Source organism: Tamandua tetradactyla, chromosome X (genome assembly GCF_023851605.1).
Source record: "Tamandua tetradactyla isolate mTamTet1 chromosome X, mTamTet1.pri, whole genome shotgun sequence".
Lineage (NCBI taxonomy): Eukaryota > Metazoa > Chordata > Mammalia > Pilosa > Myrmecophagidae > Tamandua > Tamandua tetradactyla.
The window spans coordinates 2,430,989-2,449,921 of record NC_135353.1 but is presented as its reverse complement, the minus strand read 5'-3'; the positions used below and the strand labels follow the sequence as shown (position 1 = coordinate 2,449,921).

Here is an 18,933-nt window from a genome sequence, read left to right as displayed (position 1 = left end):
TGTCTCCTGGGGAGCTTCATGAAACAGGAAGCCAGGAGAGAAAGCTAGCAGATGTCACCATGTTTGCCATGTGCCTTCTCACTTGAGAGAGAAACCCTGAACTTCATCGCCTCCTTGAACCAAGGTATTTCCTGGATGGATACCTTTGATTGGACATTTCTATACACTTGTTTTAATTGGGACATTTTCTTGGCCTTAGAACTGTAAACTAGCAACTTACTAAATTCCCCTTTTTAAAAAGCTATTCTGTTTCTGGTATATTGCATTCCAGCAGCTAGCAAACTCGAACAATTTCCATGCACTATGATTACTTTCCAGAAACCTACAACCTCCAGTTGGGTTCTAGGCCAGATAAGTCTTGAAATGCAGAGGGGCCAGCCCCTCCAGAACATCAACTAGTTCCATCCCTCTATCCCATATTATTGACAGCCCTTTTCAACTTGAAACCAATACTCCTAAAGATTAGGAGAAAGATCAAAGGTGATGGTGGAGTTATACAAAGAAGGTGGGGTTTAACAAATGAGTATGAATGCTGAATCATTATACTGATATTTCTTTTAGTCTCCGGTGTCTCAGAACAGGTAGAAGTAAAGACCTAAAATTGTGGAATTGTAACACATACCAAACTCTGAAATATGTTCTCCAAGTGTTGTGGTGTGCTTTGAAATTCATTGCTTTTTTGTATATATGTTATTTCTCACAATAAAAAAGAGAATAAAAAATTACTTTAAAAAAATTAGGGGGTAAATGGCACAGATGGGGATGATGGTGTGTTCCAGGTGCAGCAGGGCCCAGAGATGAAAAAGCACATTTGAGCCAGAGCATGGGGCATACACACAGGTGAGAGGGGGGTGAGTGCAACACTGGTAACACAAGTTAGGACCAGGTTGTAGAGGACCAGGACTACCTGCCTGAGGAAGCTGAAATGAGGTAGGAAATGAGCCACCTTGAGCAGGGGAACGACGATGTTGTCATTATGACTTAGGGAACCAGAATCAATGGACTGAGGAGAGGCTGAAGGCAGGGAGGCCTATTGGAAGGCGACTGTCATGGCCTGGGTGATAGGTGCTAGTGATAAGGCCCTGGATGAGGGTGATGCAATAAGAGTAGAAAGCACAGGGCAAATGTGAAGAAAACTACAGCAGAGAGGGGAGGAGGGGGAGACAAAGGGGACTCTAAGGTCCATTAAGAGAAACAAGGCCCAAGGAAAGAATGGGGGACAGAAGAGCCAAGGAATTTCCATTTGGCCATGAGTCTGAGATGTCAGCCAAAAAGCCAAGGGCTCTAAAGGGCAGTAAGAAATGAGAAACAGGGGCTCAGAGGAAAGGTCTGGATAAGAAAACAAGAGCAGGAAATGGGCTGGGGCAGCATCTGCTCTGCTTACCTGCCAGTAGCTGACAGGATCAGATGAAAGATGATGGGAAAGGGCTTGGAAAACCACGGAGAGCTTTGACAACAGAGGATGTCAGCTGTAGAGAAATGAACAAAGCCTGGGAGAGAAGAATGAACCGAGAAAAGTGAGCTGAGGCCAGGGTGGTGGAGTACCCTTACAGCTCTGAGTGGAAGGAAGGGGCGAGCGAGACCTCCTGAGAGCCACACTCCACGGCCTCTCTTCACTCCCTATCTTACCAACCCTTGCAGCATTTCACTCCCCTCCTTCTTCAGATTTTCTGTTCTAGCAATTCCTACCACAGTCTCTCTCTGGAAATCTCCACTTCTCTGGCTGCTGCTCCTTTGTTTTCTCCTCGCTTTTCTTTCTCTCTCTACCTCGGGCACAAGTTCATGTTCCCCGGGGTTCTCTCCTCAGCCCTCATCTCTATTTACGCTGCATAATGTTCTGGCATAATTTCATGAACTCACATGGTTTTTACAGTTAGAATCATGCTTCTAATAGCTTCTAAGACAGCTCCATTGTGCTTACCTCCAACATGTACTCCTTCCTCTGATGATGCCTATTTTGATGAGTGGAAGCAGCTCTGATCATTCAAGTGAAGAATCACAGGAGCTATTCTCAACTCCACTCTTTCCTTCAACTCCCACCTCCGAATGGTGCCTGAATCCTCTCAAATCTGTCACGGCTGATCCCTCCTATCTTCGCTACTACTGCACTATGTAGGCCCTTATCACTCACCTGAAAACCTACAATAACTTTCTAGTCAGGCTCCCTCCCCTAATTCACCATACCCACAGCAACCATACTTCTCTGCCTAAAATCCACATCTGACAGACTCTGGAAGCTGCTATCACCTCCCATTCCCCTCTCCTCCTAGAACCCACCATGTCCCAGCTCAAATAGATTACTCAAGCATTTCCATAAAATATGGTGCTTTTCTGTATCATTAAACATGCTGTTCTTTCTGCCTGAAATGTTCCTCCCTCCCTTCTGTACAGGAAACTGTTAAAATATCACCTCCTCTTAAAGCCTCCTACTTAGCTCATCACGCTGGGTTCATCACTCTCTGCCTGTAATTTCGTAGCACTGCAGTCCTGGTCATATTATACCACAATTACTCATTTTCATATCCCACAGAGGCTATGCCTGCCCCAACGGCAGGATCAGGGAAGCATCAGTCACCTGGCATGAGGAAATGAAGTTGTGGATGCATACAGGAATGAATGAATGAATGGCTAGTTTGTCTTTTCCATCCTCTACAGTGTCTGAACCCAAAGTGGCTACCAGAGCACAGGGTAGAACATACCTACAGTAGCCCCTGTGCCTAGCCACCGTATCAGCACAAAGCCAAATTTCTTAGCACTCTCAAGGTCAAAAGGGGGCTAGGGGATCACTGAACTCCAGAAGCAATGTTGGGGTTCAAGATGCCACAATTTAGGACCGCCCACACTGTAGTCAAACCACAGTGGCAAGGCCTTTACCCTTTAAGGACCACTAACAATCTCTGAACCTGTTCACTTTCACCTTCACTCACTGAACACATGTTCACTGCACACCTGCTGTCTACCAGTTTCTGTGTCAGCTCCAAAAGGAGTTGCCATCTACTTAAGGCCACTGGCACATCAGCACATAAATAAGACAGCATTCATTCATTCAGTACATACTGACAGAGTGCCTTCCCAGTGCTCGGAGTACATCAGTGAAACAGAAAAGAGCCCCTGTCCTCAGGAATTTTTGTTGGGGAGATGGACAACACATATATACAATATATGTGAAATACATATAACAGCAGTGGTTGGGAGAATAAAGAAATAATGGAAAAAGGAGACGAGGCAGGGGGGGTCTTAAAAATTTAGGTAGAGGGACCAGGGAAGCAATCAGGTTAACCTTGGGACATGAATAAGAGGACTGTGGGGACCCAAAGAGGGAACAAGTCCTTCACGGGAAGTCAGAGACAGCACCAGAGAGAATGTGACTTTGCAGGTGGGTTCTGAAGAACAAAGAGCAGTTTCTGAGAGGGCAGCCAGGTGCCTGAGAACGGCACACAAGAGGGGAGAGAAGCACAGAAAGGCCTCAGGTGTTGGCAAAAGAGAAGGAGCGATGTGAGGTCAGTACATTTGGGGAGACGTGGTGTGAGTGGACTTGAGAGAAGTCAGCGAGAAAAGGACAGCAGAGGATTTCTATGTCAGACACAGGAGAATGGATCTTATTCAGTGGGCGAGGGAACCAACGTTAGTTTCTGAGTTGAGAAGGAAGCTGGCCAGCTGGGTTCTAAGGAGGCTCACTGTGGAAGCAGTGTATAGGGCAGACCAGAGTGGGAAATGGCTGCACAGGGGGGCCCGGAAGAAGGTAGCTGCTGCACAGTCTAAGAAAACAGTGACTGCCCTTCTCTTCATTAGGGAGGAGTTAGGGAAGCTGCGCTGACATCTCACACAGCAGGACAGTGTACCCCGAATCAAGTAGCACACATCTTGACTCACTACTACTCCTACTGCATTTTTTACATACCTGAAATATACAGATTTCCACCTCAAAATGCCAACGAGGGCGGGCCGCGGTGGCTCAGCGGGCAAAGTGCTTGCCTGCTATGCCGGAGGACCTCGGTTCGATTCCCGGCCCCACCCCATGTAACAAAAACGGAGAAACAGAATACAATAAAACAAGAAAATGTTTAAAAATGTTTCCCTTTCCTCCTTCCTTCCTTCCTTCTATCCTTCCTTCCTTCTCTCTGTCTTTCCTTTAAAAAAAAAAAAAAAAAAAAAAAAAAAAAAAAAAAAAAAAAAAAATGCCAACGAGATAACAGCTCTTTGTCAAACACACGTACACCATGCAAAGCTTTCACATTTTGCTGCAGAATCCACAAGTAATTTTGTTGTTTAAGACTTTAAGTGAAGATACACTATGATGACTATGTTCTTAGGCTCCTGCATAACCATTTAAATGGATTTCTTTATACGATGCTTTCAGCTGATAGGGGCTTGCTTTTATATTTGAACTACGCGTTACGGCCAATTCGTCAAAATGTTTATGTAAAACTTAGTGGAAGAAAAAAGAAGTTAGGAGTCAGGGTCAATGGCCATCTTATTTACCCACTCAGCGCTACTCCTCACCTCCTGAGTGCTGCATGAAAGCAAAGTAAACCAAACTTGCAAAGTGGTCTCCTAATGATAAAAGTAATGCAAGCCCATTTCAGATAGTTGAGAAAATACTGAAAAATGGAAGGAAGAAAACAATGCACGCACAATCCCACTCTCCAGATATCCTAAGTAGTAAACATCGTGGTGCATTTCCTTCCGGTCTCTTTTGTACAGGGAGTTTTTGTTTCTTTGCCATAGTTGAGGTTGCACTATAGACACAATCTTGTCATGGCACCACACTTCACCACTAGTAACAGAATAAAATGGAACCAGGAGTGCTGAGAGTCTCAGAGGTGAAAGGGACCATACCATTTTCTGCAATTGTAATTTTTGACAATTCTCACATATATGAGCATAAAATCTCTCTTTGACTTCTACCAATCTGTCCCAATTTGACCCTTGGGAGATAGAGTAAGTCTACTCCTGCTCCACAGAAAGGCACTTGAAATATTCAAAGATAGCTCTACCATGTCTTTCTTTAGTCTCCTTTAAGAGGGAGATTGACAAACTAGAGAAAGCTTAGACAAAGGGAACCTGGATTTGAACATGACACTGTAGATAGGAAGTAGTATCTCATTTTACCTGGCCATTATGCTTCTGTTAATTCAGCCTACAGTTATATTAGCTTTGTACTCAGTCATATCCCACCACTGGCTCATGTAAGCTTGGACTCCTGCTAAGACAGACCTCCTCCATCCTTTATTTCTTCAAGTGACTTTTTTGCTAAGTAAATGTTATCTACGTTAAATTTCATGTAATTAGCTTTGGTTCAATATCCTAGCCAAGTGAATAATTTCAAGCCCCAATTGTGTCTTCCGGCCCATTGGCTAGTGGGGCCTTTCTCATGTATGGACACACATGTCTTCGATGTGCTCATCTACACTGCAACAGAAACATTGGAGAGGAAGGGCCTGCAGGCAAGGATGCTGCCCATCACCCTTCCTGGCTGGCACCAAGCCCTTCACACAGGATCTATAACTCCACCTAAGTGTATTGCCACCATTCAGCCCACGTTTCTTTACCAGGGTCTGTCACATGTCTTGATCCAATCAAGACACTGCATCAATAGCACTTGCCATGGTTTATTTCTTTCCTAGGTACCGAAAAGTCATCTGTTTAAATGCCCTCTGAGGATGCTGTAGCCTGATCCACATACCAGTCTAGATGCCTTAAGTCAGGAGGCTAGTAAAGGGGCTCCCACAGCTAAAGCAATAGGCATAATACCCAGCATCTTTCAGAATTTGGACACAATCATGAGCCTAATAAAAGAAATAGATCAAAAACATGAAAACTTGCCTACACAAGAACTGTCCTGAAGAATGAGCAGGGTCAAAGCAATGAAGCAAAAGCTAGATTTCCTCAAAAGTCTCTGTGCCACCTAGGTATAAGCTGCTGATGGTCTACTCTTTCATGTACCCTGGACCTATTCCCCTCCAGGCCCACCTGGGCAATGGCAACCATAAGTCCTTCTGTAGCTGCCTCCATGACCACTCATCTCACTGTTCCAAAAGTGTATGTAAGGTTCCTTTGAAATGCTGTAGCAAACATTTCATGGTCATGGAATGAAAACATAGAGTGACCCTGAGCTGTACAATAGCATCCTAGCTCTAAACTACTATCTAGTGCTTTATCATTGAACACTCGGAAAATTCTAGAGCAGTGATTCTTAACCAGGGAGTCACATCAGCATCCTTCTTTGTGATGTTTTTAAAATACAACTGGGCCTGGACTACAGCCCTGAAAATTCTGATTCGGTTTATGTGGGGCAATTTTCCATTAGTTGTTAAGTTCCACAGGTGGTTCTCTTATGTTTCTGGTAAAGAACTACTTTCCACACTTAGATAACTGCTCCAAGCTAGCAAATTACCAACCCCTCTTCCCCTATTATGAGGGACTAAAACTTCTTTTTCAATTCACTCTACTCCCTACATACATAGGTGTTAGTGCTAAATGAGTTTTGCATAAGCCAAAATTAAGTTGAGCAGCAAATATATCCATGTTAATCTGATCCACAGTCAGTCTTGCAAAGTAGAAGTGAAACAGTTTAGCATTATCTTTAACAGTTAGGGTCATCTTTATGTTCTTAGAGTCTACTTACCGTTTCCAAACTTCTTAAATAAAGACGATAATTTGTGATGTATACTCTTCCCTTAATGGGGCCATTGAAAGGACATATGTAAATAACTTCTTTGTCTATTAAGATAAAAAAAGTACCCTAAAATAATGGAAATATATACCAAAATACACAACAAATGGCACTAATTTAATAGAAACTAGTTGGCTAAGAATAACTGCAATAAAAAAAATCACTAACTAGGTTTAAAGCAAGCACTGGAAATGTGTCTACATTACCGTGCTAGGTAGGGGCAGGGCAGGGAGGGAACTGGTGGGCCACAGGTCACCTCCAGGCACTAGCAGTGCTTTTCTGAGCTTGCCTGTAGTGCTGGTACTACCTGGGGCAAGGTGACAGCACCTGGAGAGCAGAGTGAATTAGGGCACTGTGGCTGCTACCATCAAGTGGTTGTAAAGGTAACTACTTCTGCTGCTGCAACCAGACGATGGCAATGCATGCAGGGCAGTCGAAAGGACTAACCACTGGACTGGGTGTTGAGGTTTGCCAACCTCTAACCAAACTAACTCGTGATGTTTTTAATAAATAAATGTTGGCAGTAGAAATGTTTCCATAGTCCATTCTTTTTCTTTTAATAGTCTAGAGAAAAGTTTAGCTAGAATCACTTCAAACATTTAAGGGATATCAAATAGATGGCCAAGAGAATAGTACCTTTTTGGTAGAATAAAGGATAAGGAGAAACTAAATCAGGAGAATTCATTTTTTATAATAGAAATATATTGTTCTCTCATCTTTCAAGAATGTTCTTGAACATGTTAATGGCATTATTCTCTTATTTTTTATTTTTTAAATTCTGAAATCCCTTTCTCCTCAGGTGCTCAATGAGAAATACCCAGTCAGGTTACTTCATGAAGTTCAATTAGTTACTTCCTTGACTAAGGTTCTGGCTCTGACATACAGCATCAGAACGTCACGTAAGAAGACCACCAGAAGTGAGACATCTACTTTGCTCTTATTTGGAAATTGGGATGGACACATCTCACTGTTTCCCTTTTCAAAACTAAGATTGTGGGTGCACGTCTGAGGACACAGAAAGGTTTCTCACAGTGCAAGGCTACCTAATTCACAGAAGTACTACCTCTATGCCCTTGATATGCTCTGGTACCATGCTGTAGCCACTTAAAGCTAAACAACCCAGATCTTAGACAATAAGCCCAGAGGTTCCCTGAAACAATGGTGACCAGGTCATCCACAAATATATTAGAATCTGTGAGGAGGGCATCAACCCTAATATAAAATTATATAAAATTTGACTGTCCAGTATCAGCACTTGGCCCAGCTTCTGTTTCCTTAAAGCCAGAATGCTCTGGCCCTTCCAAAGTGGATACCTTCCATTTAATATGAATTCACGAGAAAAAAATAAGTTAACACATCAAAATGTTACCTCAATATTACAAACTTCTGCTATCTAACAGATGAAAGATATTTTAAACCAATATGGTCTCCTATATTTCAAAGACAATACTTAGACTTTAAATATTTAAGGTTATCATTTTAAAGCACACATCATAAAATGGAAACCTTATTCACATTTTGTTCTTACAACCTTAAACCATGAGTTCTAGCTCCAATGAGAGACTTGTAAAAGATAATCCACAATTCCCCTCTAATTCGTAGTCTCTGATACAGAGAAAAGAATATCCCTATCCTGGAGAGCATGAAGTCCTTGAAAGAACTCTCTGATAAGGAAACTAACGCATGGAGTTCTCTCTGCATTAATACCGCTAAACAAAGTGAGGCTATCTGTGTAAATGTGACTTCTAGACAGTAAGAGGGGCTGAAGCCACCTGCTGCTGCTGCTGGCCCTCTCCTCAAGTTACACCAATCCGAACTTCATAGGAGCCTTACCAGTGATTCGTGTTTCTCCTGGAAGTCGAGGAACAGCCTCACCAAGATCCCGATTGACTCCATCTCTAGAGGTCTGGAAACCAAACAGTGGTAGTAGATGCAAAGATATCACACGAGTAACAGGTTTTCAAGCAACCAGGAACACAATCAACTAGAAATATACTTTTTAAAGAAAAAAACTTAGGGAGATACTTACCATTATAGAAAACTAGCACAGAAAATCGAAACAACTAACTAAACAAACTCAACATCAACACTCATTAGATGTGTTAAACTCTAGTTTGTATTTAAATAGCATCAGCACACTTTTCAATCATATTAATTTTTTAGTAAGCCTTCTATGATGGTTAGGGTCATGTGTCAATTTGACCAGTTGATAGTGCCCAGTTGTCTGGTCAACCAAGCACTGGCCTATTACTATGAGGATTTCTTGGACTCAATCATCAATAAGCCCAAGTAACAAGAAAAGCTGATAATTTTGAGTGGGGACCAGAACAAGAAGAGGCCCTGGGAAAAATTCAGGCTGCTGTCCAAGCTGCTCTGCCACTTGGGGATATGATCCAGCAGATTCAATGGTGCTGGAAGTTTCAGTGGCAAGTAGAGATGCTGTCTGTGAGCCTTTGGAGAATCACAACAGAGTCCCTTAGGATTTTGGAGAAAGCCTTTACATCTGCTGCAGATAACTACTCTTCATTTGAGAAACAGCTTTTGGCCTGCTTCAGGGCCTTAGTAGAGACTGAATGCTCAACCATGGGCCACCAAGTTACCATGAGACCTGAGTTACCTATTATGAGCTGGGTGTTGTCTGATCCACCAAGCCATAAAGTTGGGCATGCATAGCAGTACTCCATCATAAAATGGAAGTGGTATATATGAGATAGGGTTGAACAGGTCCTGAAGGCATAAGTAAGTTACATAAGGAAGGGGCCCAAATGCTCATGGTCTCCACTCCTGCCACAATACCTTCTCTTTCCCAGACCAGAACTGTGGCTTCCTGGGGAGTTCCTTACAATCAGTTGACCAAAGAAGAGAAAACAGGAGCCTTACCACCCAAAAGTGGACAGCTACAGCACTGCAGCCCCTTTCTGGGATGTCCCCATAGGACAGTGGTGGAAAAATTCTCTCAGTGGGCAGAACTTCAAGCAGTGCACCTGGTTGTTCATTTTGCCAGAAGAACTGGCCAGAGGTACATTTGTATACTGACTCATGGGCTGTTGCTAATAGTTTGGCTGGATGGTCAGGGATTTAGAAGGAACATGATTGGGAAATCGGTGACAAAGAGGTCTGGGGAAGAAGTATGCAGACAAGAGTGGGTAAAGAACATGAAGATATTTGTGTTCCATGTGAATGTTTACCAGAGGGTGACTTCAGCAGAGGAAGGTTTTAATAATAAGTGGATAAGATGACCCATCCTATGGATGCAAGTCAGCCTCTTTCCCTAGCCACTCCTGCCATTGCCCAATGGGCTCATAAACAAAGTGGGTGTGATGGTAGGAATGGAGATTATGCATGGGCTCAGCCACATGGACTTCCACTCCCCAAGGCCAAGCTGGCTACACCCTCTGCAGAGTGCCCACTGTACCAGCAGCAGAGACCCATACTCAGTCCCTGATACGGTACCATTTCCCAAGGTGATCAGCCTGCTACCTAGTGGCAGGCTGATTACACTGGACCACTTCCATCATGGAAGGGGCAGCAGTTTGTTCTAATTGGAAGAGACATACTCTGGATATGGGTTTGCCTTTCCTGATTGTAATGCTTCTCCAAAACTATTATCCGTGGACTTATGGAATGCTTTATCCACCATCATGGTATTCCACACAGCATTGCTTCTGATCAAGGAACCCACTTCATAGCAAATGAAGCACTGGAATAGGCAAATGCACATGGAATTTTCTGGTCTTACCACAGTCTCCATCATCCAGAGGCAGCTGGGTTGATAGAATGGTGGAATGGCCTTTTGAAGACTCACTTACAGTACCAACTAGGAGGTAATATCTTGTAGGGCTGGGGCAATGTTTTCCAGGAAGCTTTGTATGCCCTTAATCAGCATCCACTCTATGGTGCTCTTTCTCCCATAGCCAGGATTTATGGATCCAGGAATCAAGGGGTGGAAATGGAAGTGGCATCACTCACTGTTACCCCTAGTGATCCACGAGAAAAATTTTTGCTTCCTGTCCCTGTAACCTTAAGCTCTGCTGGTCTACAGATTTTAGTCCTAAAGCAGTCCTCCCGATTCCACCAGGAGGCACAACAATGATTCCATCGAACTAGAAGTTAAGATTGCCACCTGGCCGCTTTGGGCTTCTCACGCCTCTATATCAACAGGCAAAGATGGGGATTACTGCACTGGCTGGGGTGATTGATCCTGACTATCAAGGAGAAACAGGACTGCAACTACACAATGGAGGTAGAGTTTTCCTCGAATACAGGAGATGCCCTAGGGTGTCTTTGAGTACTACCATACCCTGTGATTAAAGTCAACGGAAAACTGCAACAACCCAATCCAGGTAGGGCTACCAATGGCCAGAAACTTCAGGAACGAAGGTTTGGGTCACCCCCACCAGGCAAAGAACCACAGCCAGCTGAGATGCTTGCTGAGGGTAAAGGGAACATGGAACGGACAGTGGAAGAAGCTAGTGACAAATATGAACCATAAACACGTGACCAGTTACAGAAATGAGGACTGCAGTGATATTTCTTCCTTATTTTGTTATGTTTGTATTTGTACATAAAGCAAATATCTTTGTTTTCTTCCCTATCTTACACCTTTATCATATGACATAAGATTTATTGCTCATGTTGTAGTATTTAAGTTTTAGGATATTTACTTAAGTTTAGGATATTTAAGTTTAAGAGTGAACATGACCCAAGGACTTGCACCCTTATTCTGGAGAGATTTAGTGCATTTCCAGTTGTCCACAGGATAGGTAGGTATATTAGGTGAAAAATATGTCTGTTATTGTTTTCTATTCAGAGATCGAGTATGGTGTATAGCTGCCAAGGTGATAAGGGGTGGACCATGATGGTTAGTTTCATGTGTCAACTTGGCCAGGTAATGGTGTCCAACTGTCTGGTCAAGCAAGCACTGGCCTAAATGGTACTGCAAGAGTAGTAAGTTGATTGCATCCATGGCTGATTACATATACAATCAACTAAGGGGAGTATCTTCCACAATGAGAGATGTTTAATCCAATCAGCTGAAAGCTTTTAAAAGCAAAGTGGTAAATTCAACAGTCAGAAGAGAGAATTTTCATCTCTACTTAAGCCAGCAAGCCTCTCCTGGGGAATTCATGAAAGACCTTCATCGGAGTTGCCAGTTTGTGACCTACCCTATGGGATTCGGACTCGTGCATCCCCACAGTTGCTTTTTATAAAATCTCATATGTACAGATATCTCCTGTTAGTTCTGTTTCCTAGAGAACCCTGACTAATACACCTTCCAAGAGCTTTAAAGTTAAGAGATTTCAGGAAAGTGATAAGCAGTTAATGTTAAATGTAGTCTCTACATCATGTATCCTGTGGCAGCTTTTTTCATATTAAATATTTGGTAATCTTTTGTTAAGAGTAGAAATGATAACTTCAATGGGGCCTTAATTCACCAACAGGACAACAACCAGAACTTCATTATAATGACAGAAAATAATAATTATTAAATATTGGGATTCTATTTTACTAAGATTATCCTTTATATAGATAACCAGATAAGAGGCAAGAGTGGTTTGTTGGAGACCTTTTGAGTTGCCAAGGGCCTTAGGGACCATTTCCACAGGTATCCCCAGGCATGCCTCCTGTTCAAACACTTCAGCAGCTCTTCCAGGCAGGCAAATTAGTAACCTTTAAACCCCACAGGTGAGTTCTGAGAGTCTATGTGCATTGATACGCAACCATGTGCTTCATATACCAGTTTTATGACACAGGGTGGTCATCAATAACATCCGTTTTGGTAAAAGGTGTTTTCTTTTTCCCCTGTATTTTTTTTTTTGCATAATATAACATATATACAAAGCAAAGGAAGAAAAAAGCAATAGTTTTCAAAGTGGGTAAAAGGTTTTTTTTCAGTGATACTTTTCAATCATTTTTTTTCTGGAAGTTTTCCAAAATCACACTGCAATCATTTTTTGTAGAAAGTTGCATTAAATGAAATAAAACATATGAGAACATTTTTTTTGAATTATAAAAGTCAATGCAAATGGAAAAGTATTATTGAATGGGAGAAATGCAAATTATATATTTAGGTAAGAGATAAACTGTGAAAGAGGAGTGTTTTGCTGGGTTGTTAATGGTTTTACCTTTTAAAATCAGGCACAAAATTAAAATTTGAAAAAAAATTAAAATTCATAGTTTATTTTAAACATATGTTAATGCTTGCAAAGCTATACATTTTAACTAAGACGACAAGACAAATTGTTCCTGTTCAGAAATGCCTTCCCCTTCAATAAGGAGTTAAAACCACACAGCTTATATATGTAAGACTGGAAAGAAATTAGTATCATACTTCAACACTGTTTCTCACTAACAATAAGTATAGCAAGTGAAAAAAATTAACATTCAGTGTATATTTAAATACCAAAGTCCTAGATTTGGAGATGAAATCATAATTCAACCACAAAATAGGAGAAGCAAATGTTTGATGAACACAGGCTACACAGGGTAACTTTCTAGAAGCTACTTTTCTGTTTAGAACTGATTCTATTACCATAAAAATACTAAGAGTAAATACAATAAAAACTCATGTAATCTTGGAGATGAGGAAAGTTCTTGTAACCATGACACTTTTTAGTGCTTTTGCACCAAATATAAAGGATTAAGACCGACAGATGTGAATACATGAAAACTTTAAATCTCCGTATCTAAAAATCAAAATAAAATACCAAAAATATACTTAAAAGGCTGGCAATCAACTAGGAAAAAGATTTGTGACATAAATCATAAGGAGTTAACCACAGTAGTATATAACTTAGAAGAACACTTACAAATCAATAAGGAAAGAATCCTCCTAAAACACCCCAAGAGGCAAACAGGCAAAGGGCACTGTCACTTCACAAAAGATATACAAATGGACAATAAACACACATTTTTTTTTCAAAAGGAAAACCAGATTAGTAACCAAGGAACTGCAAATTAAAACACACCAGTTTTCTCTCTCTTAATTGCTGGGGTATTCCTATACACTGCTGGTGGGAGCGTAAATTAGCCTTTCTACTGTCCAGTCATATGTAACAAGAGCCTTAATGGGCCATGGAGAAGGCTTTATTTTAAATCCATCCCTTTCTTCCAAAATTCTAAAATCTTCCTCTAATTAACCAGTTTTCTCCTTGATAGTTTAAACTATATTCAGGTTAAGGTTGTATTTGTTTTGGGTACACAACTGTCTTATAATCATAAGTAAAAGATAATGCTAATATTTAAGAAACTGCCCGGGGGGGCCCCAACCTTCCAAAAGCTTCTTCAGAAGGCATTTTTTGGGGGTGCTGCCTAGTACTTTAAATCCTAATGTCTGGAATTTGGTCTAAACCTTTTCTGGAATAAGGTGGGATAACAAATAAAATCATATGTATAAATGCATTTATATTACATGAATGGATAATATAATTAATAACTTTAAAAATAAAATGAATGCCTACTATTCAAATGTGGAAAGAGAAACAGAGAAAGAAATTAAAAACACATCTGAAAACTTAACTTACCCTCTTAATAGACTCATTCTCCAAGGAGTGTGAATTATATTTAGGAGCTGGTGCAGAAGCCATATTGGAAGGTCTAACAAGAAAGACAATATTCAATATCAATTGAATTTGTACACAATTTTGAATATATGTGACATCTGAGATTTAAATACTAGAACCAGGAACAAATGGTACTGCTTTGCAGTTTGTACCAGGCCCTAGAGGGAATGAGACATGGGAATGACTATCCAGAGCACAAGACAGGACATGAAATAACTCTAATAAAGGTACAGAAACCACGGAAGAACAGAAAAGGGGACATAAGTTCACATGGGGGCCTCAGTGGAAGATGCCACACACATCCCAGGAGGTTTTATTCATAGTGTTCAAACTGGTCATGTAAAAAACCCAAATATCTATTAGCTGGGCAAGAGGTCTCACATCCCCACACTTGCTAATTTTTAAAGATGATTTACTGAGGCAGCCAAGCAGAATGATAAAATGGTGGACAATTTAACTCAGACTTTTTCCCCCTTTACAAACTTCTGTTTTCTCCTAATTAAGGCAGTTTAAAGTGGTGCAGATTTTATTTAAATCAAATTAGTAAGATTTGATTTAATCAGTATTTTCTAAGGGAGTATACACTTCATTTAAATAATGCATATTCATCACAATTCAGAAATAAATGAAAACATCATACTCAGGACATAGAGCAATACCATTTTAATGAATGAATTTATTTAGATGTGTGAATTACAGCAAAAGAAAACAAAGTGTTGCCTTGGAAAGTAAACCATATCTGCTTCAAAAAGGTGATTGCGGGTATTTATGGGATTTTTTGCCAGGCTCCATCAAAAGGGCATCCACCCACGAACAAAATCCAGCATGGTGAATATTAACATACCTTGCACAAAACCTAGTGATCCCACAGCTGTGCAGTGCTAGTCACTGCACCTTAGGAAAGACTCAAGAGACCTGAAGAAGAGGCAGGCAACCACCGGGAATGGAGAGGCAGAGAGATGGTTAGGCAAGGACAATCTATCAAGACTGGGGCTGGTCAGCTTCCCCAGAAAGCCTGTGGGCCATGTGGTTCATGGCTGAATCTTGGCCCGCTTCTCCGATATGGATCCGGGCACACTTTGGTGAATGAATGAATGCTTACGTGCAAAAGAGACAACATGGGGAAACACAAGGGTGGGGTGAAAGCGTATTATCAATTCACTAAATCTCAGAACACTGGAACTAGGGAACAACCACTGAACAATGTAAGGCGAAATAAAATATTTCTTTATAGAAAGGGATACTTTACTTTAAAAACCTGAAAGTACTAAGAGGGTAGCATAGCCTAAAAGTAATCATTTTTCAGAGTTATTTCTAATGAATGATAACTTCAAAATGAATTAAATTAAGATAAACTAAAATATAGCATGCTTTGAAAAATCTCTTTAACCTCAAGTTCACGTTCAAGCAACATAATATTCTCAGAAACAGCAGAATGGATGAGATGGACTAGAGAGTACAAGCCCAACATTTTTGCCCTGAAATTATTCTACTGATTAACAATATTGGAGGATTTTCTTCATTAGAAAATGTATTAGTAACCAGATACTTTCACTTCTGAAACATTTTAATGATGTCATCATTTTAAAACAAAGGTTAAATTATTACTGTCAAGTCAATAGAAGAAATTTTAAATGCTGGGTTATACAACAACTCAGTCTTTCCCTTCCTGTTATGAATTGTGGATTTTTTAAATCCACAATTTAAAAAATCCACAATTCATAAAAAAATTGAGTCTTTCTGGTTTTGTTTTGGTTTGGTTTTGGCTTTTTATTTTCATTAAAATTTTTGTATTTAAAATTAACCAAACATAAAGGGAGAAAGTCTTCTATTTTCTCCACATTTTAAACTGCTTTATTGAGATATCATTCACATGTCATAAAATTCACCCTTTTCAGTCCTGAAATCTACAGAAGCTGGAATAGTGCCATGCTGGATAGCCCAGATGTTGGCTGGAACTCAACTAGATTCAAATCTTGACTCACCAGCAATTTCCACTTGGGCAAGTTACTGAATTTCTCTGGGTTTCCGTGGCTATTATCCCTATTTGACAGATGAGGCAATACCCACTGCAGTAGTGCTAGGCAGAGTAAATGAATTAATATGTATGAAATGCTTCAAACGTGCCTGGTATATTTGTTAGCAAGTTATTGGTATTGTTTTCTATTATGAAAGGATAATTATTGAATGCCAAGTCCACAGCCAATTCTTCCACAAATTAGTCCTGACCCTAGAAATATGCTATGGGGATAGATGAGATGGCTTGTAGTGACCTATGTTATCTGGTTTTTCTTTAAAGAGACATGAATATAATGTCCCAAATAGGACAATGGGAAGCAGATGGGTGTACACCAGTCCCCAGCTATATCTCCCATACTGAGCATGGAAAATTCACCCATTTCTTCATCTATAAAATGACCATGTTGGACTAAACGCAATATGATAATAAGTAGACGCTATGCTTATTGGAAGTTTACAAAAATCAACTACCTTTTTGGTTATAGAATATTCTGCCCCAGATCCCTAACAATCAAAAGTTTTAACCCTTTTTATTAAAAACAAACAAACAAAAAACACTGAATTTTGGTCACCTTGGCTTTAAGCAAAAATTGAAACTTAGTTCCTTATATCTATGCTAATTTCCAATGGTAGATTTCTATAATTTTGAACCAGAAACTTCGTGATGATTTAAGGCCAATCCTCTTCTATTAGAGAGGAGAGGCGGGCCTAGAGAAAGTGTGTGACAAGGCCCTGGGGTGAGTTAGTGGTGGGGCCAGCTCTAGCCTAGGTCCCCTGATTAACACTGCAATGGCCTTTCCACCCAGGAGAAAGTGCTTCCAAACAGTCTCTCTATTTTGAAAAAAAACATGTTTGATTTGACTGGTTCCAATCTCAGTAGAGAAGGCATTTCAGACTAACAAATATAGTTAAAAGAACTCAACTCACCTAGCCAACCAACCTGTGGGGCCACTAAGTCCCTTCAATAAAGTTACATAAAAGCGGCATTATTGCATAAATCAGATTTCTAAGTCACAATACGGCTTTAATTGTGTCTCTCTTTAAATTCAAGACACCTAACTTTAATGAACACACACTCTATCACACTCATACACACACACACACACACACAATCAAACAAGCTTTAAAAAAATTTGGTACAACAAACCCTGAGCTAATCAGGGTATTCATGGCACTGCAGAGTTAAGCTAAGAGTTAAACTATGCTGCTTGAAACAATTTATACCTAATAGAATTATAGCATTAATAGCCTATGCTATGGACTTTTCCCATGAAGCAGACATTTCAAATTAAGGCACAAAACTTCTTCTATCACACTTTTTCTATACCAAGAAAGTGCTTTTCCCTTTCTGTGGAATATGAAAATGAAGATTCCACAAAACACCCGGAGCATAATTATAAACATAATTATGAACACTTAAAAAAATGTGGGCCATGTTTATCCTTATAAAAAATCTAAAAGCAGAATTAGAAAATAATTTTGATCTCTGCCTCACAGGGCCTTTACAAGTAAAACCTAAACACAAAGGGGAGCTCTATTCCCCACAGTCACTTGATTTGAGATCAATAGCCCTCCATCGGTCTTTTTTCCTGCACTTTCTTGCATACACACAGTGATGAAAAGTAGGCAGGCCTTCTCTTGATTTTACTTAATGTGCTTTATTACTTTGGGTTGACATTAAATTAAATTCAAAGATGCTCCTTCTCTGGAGGCTCCTTTAATGGCTGTGGACACCTACTCAGGCTTAACAGGGGACTCTAAAGCCTGCCAGCCAACAAGCAGTTCTGAACAAGCAGCCTCTGACTTCAGAGTTCCAGGTTCTTTCTATAGTAGCTCTCCTTATTTGGATGTCTAGCTCAGAAAACAGGTTCTCTTGTTATAAAACAAATTTCTGTAAAGTCCCCTTTGCAATCCTGAAATCAAAAGAAAAGATATTATCCACTAAACACAACAGCAAAAAGAAAAATCAATGTAATGCCTTAATTCAAGTATAAAGGAGAAATAAAAGGACAGTGATTTATAATAAAATAATGTATTTTTCAATATGTTCCATTAAAGACACCCTGCCCCATATTTCCAGTTTAGCATCTAGGGGGAGTGTCACCCCCAATGAGAACCACTCACAGAGAGCTAGATTCTGTATACCTTGAGTGCCAGTAAATCCAGGATCTACTGGGTTAACTTACTTTGATTTTCCCTATTAAAGTTGTCACCTAGGAGGTAAGGAAATGAAAAAGATGCCTTGAGATGATCTCAACCGAACTATCCTTTAGACACAAAGAAAAGAAAAAAGCACTGCTAACCCCACAGCCATTTGAGATCGGGTACGCTCCCAATTTAACGTCTACATTTTCTTATTGGGGGGTGGGGGTGGGGTCAACCCACACTAAAACAACAATCTAGGAGTTCATTTCATTTTATACATTCTCCATAAAGGGCCAGACAGTAAATAGTTTGGGTTTTGTGGGCCAGTTGGCCTCAAAATAGCTACTCAATTCTGCTGCTGTAGTCCTAAAGCAGTCAAATCGGCCTGGCTGTGTCCCAATAAAACTTTATTTACAAAAATTGGCAGTGGGCCATCCTGTGCTGTTTCAAACTATTAAAATAATTTCTTTTTCCATATGAACTTTCTTTAGTCAAAGCAAATTGCAATCATGTCCTCGTAAGTGCAAAAAT

At 40.4% G+C, this 18,933-nt stretch overlaps 1 protein-coding gene across 5 annotated transcripts in view; it reads right to left on the bottom strand.

The window, feature by feature from the left end:
- MTM1 (myotubularin 1) overlaps positions 1–18,933 on the bottom strand; it is a 111,103-nt gene that overhangs the window by 80,572 nt on the left and 11,598 nt on the right. For 3 of the 5 annotated variants that reach the window (XM_077145176.1, XM_077145178.1, XM_077145177.1), the window contains exons 2-4: positions 14,200–14,272; positions 8,510–8,582; positions 6,629–6,723 (exon numbers count right to left, since the gene is read on the bottom strand). In XM_077145176.1, coding sequence (XP_077001291.1) covers positions 6,629–6,723; positions 8,510–8,582; positions 14,200–14,262 — 231 coding nt within the window. In that variant the 5' untranslated portion in view covers positions 14,263–14,272. The remainder of the gene's footprint in view (positions 1–6,628; positions 6,724–8,509; positions 8,583–14,199; positions 14,273–18,933) is intronic. The other 2 variants (XM_077145179.1, XM_077145180.1) reach the window with 1 other exon arrangement.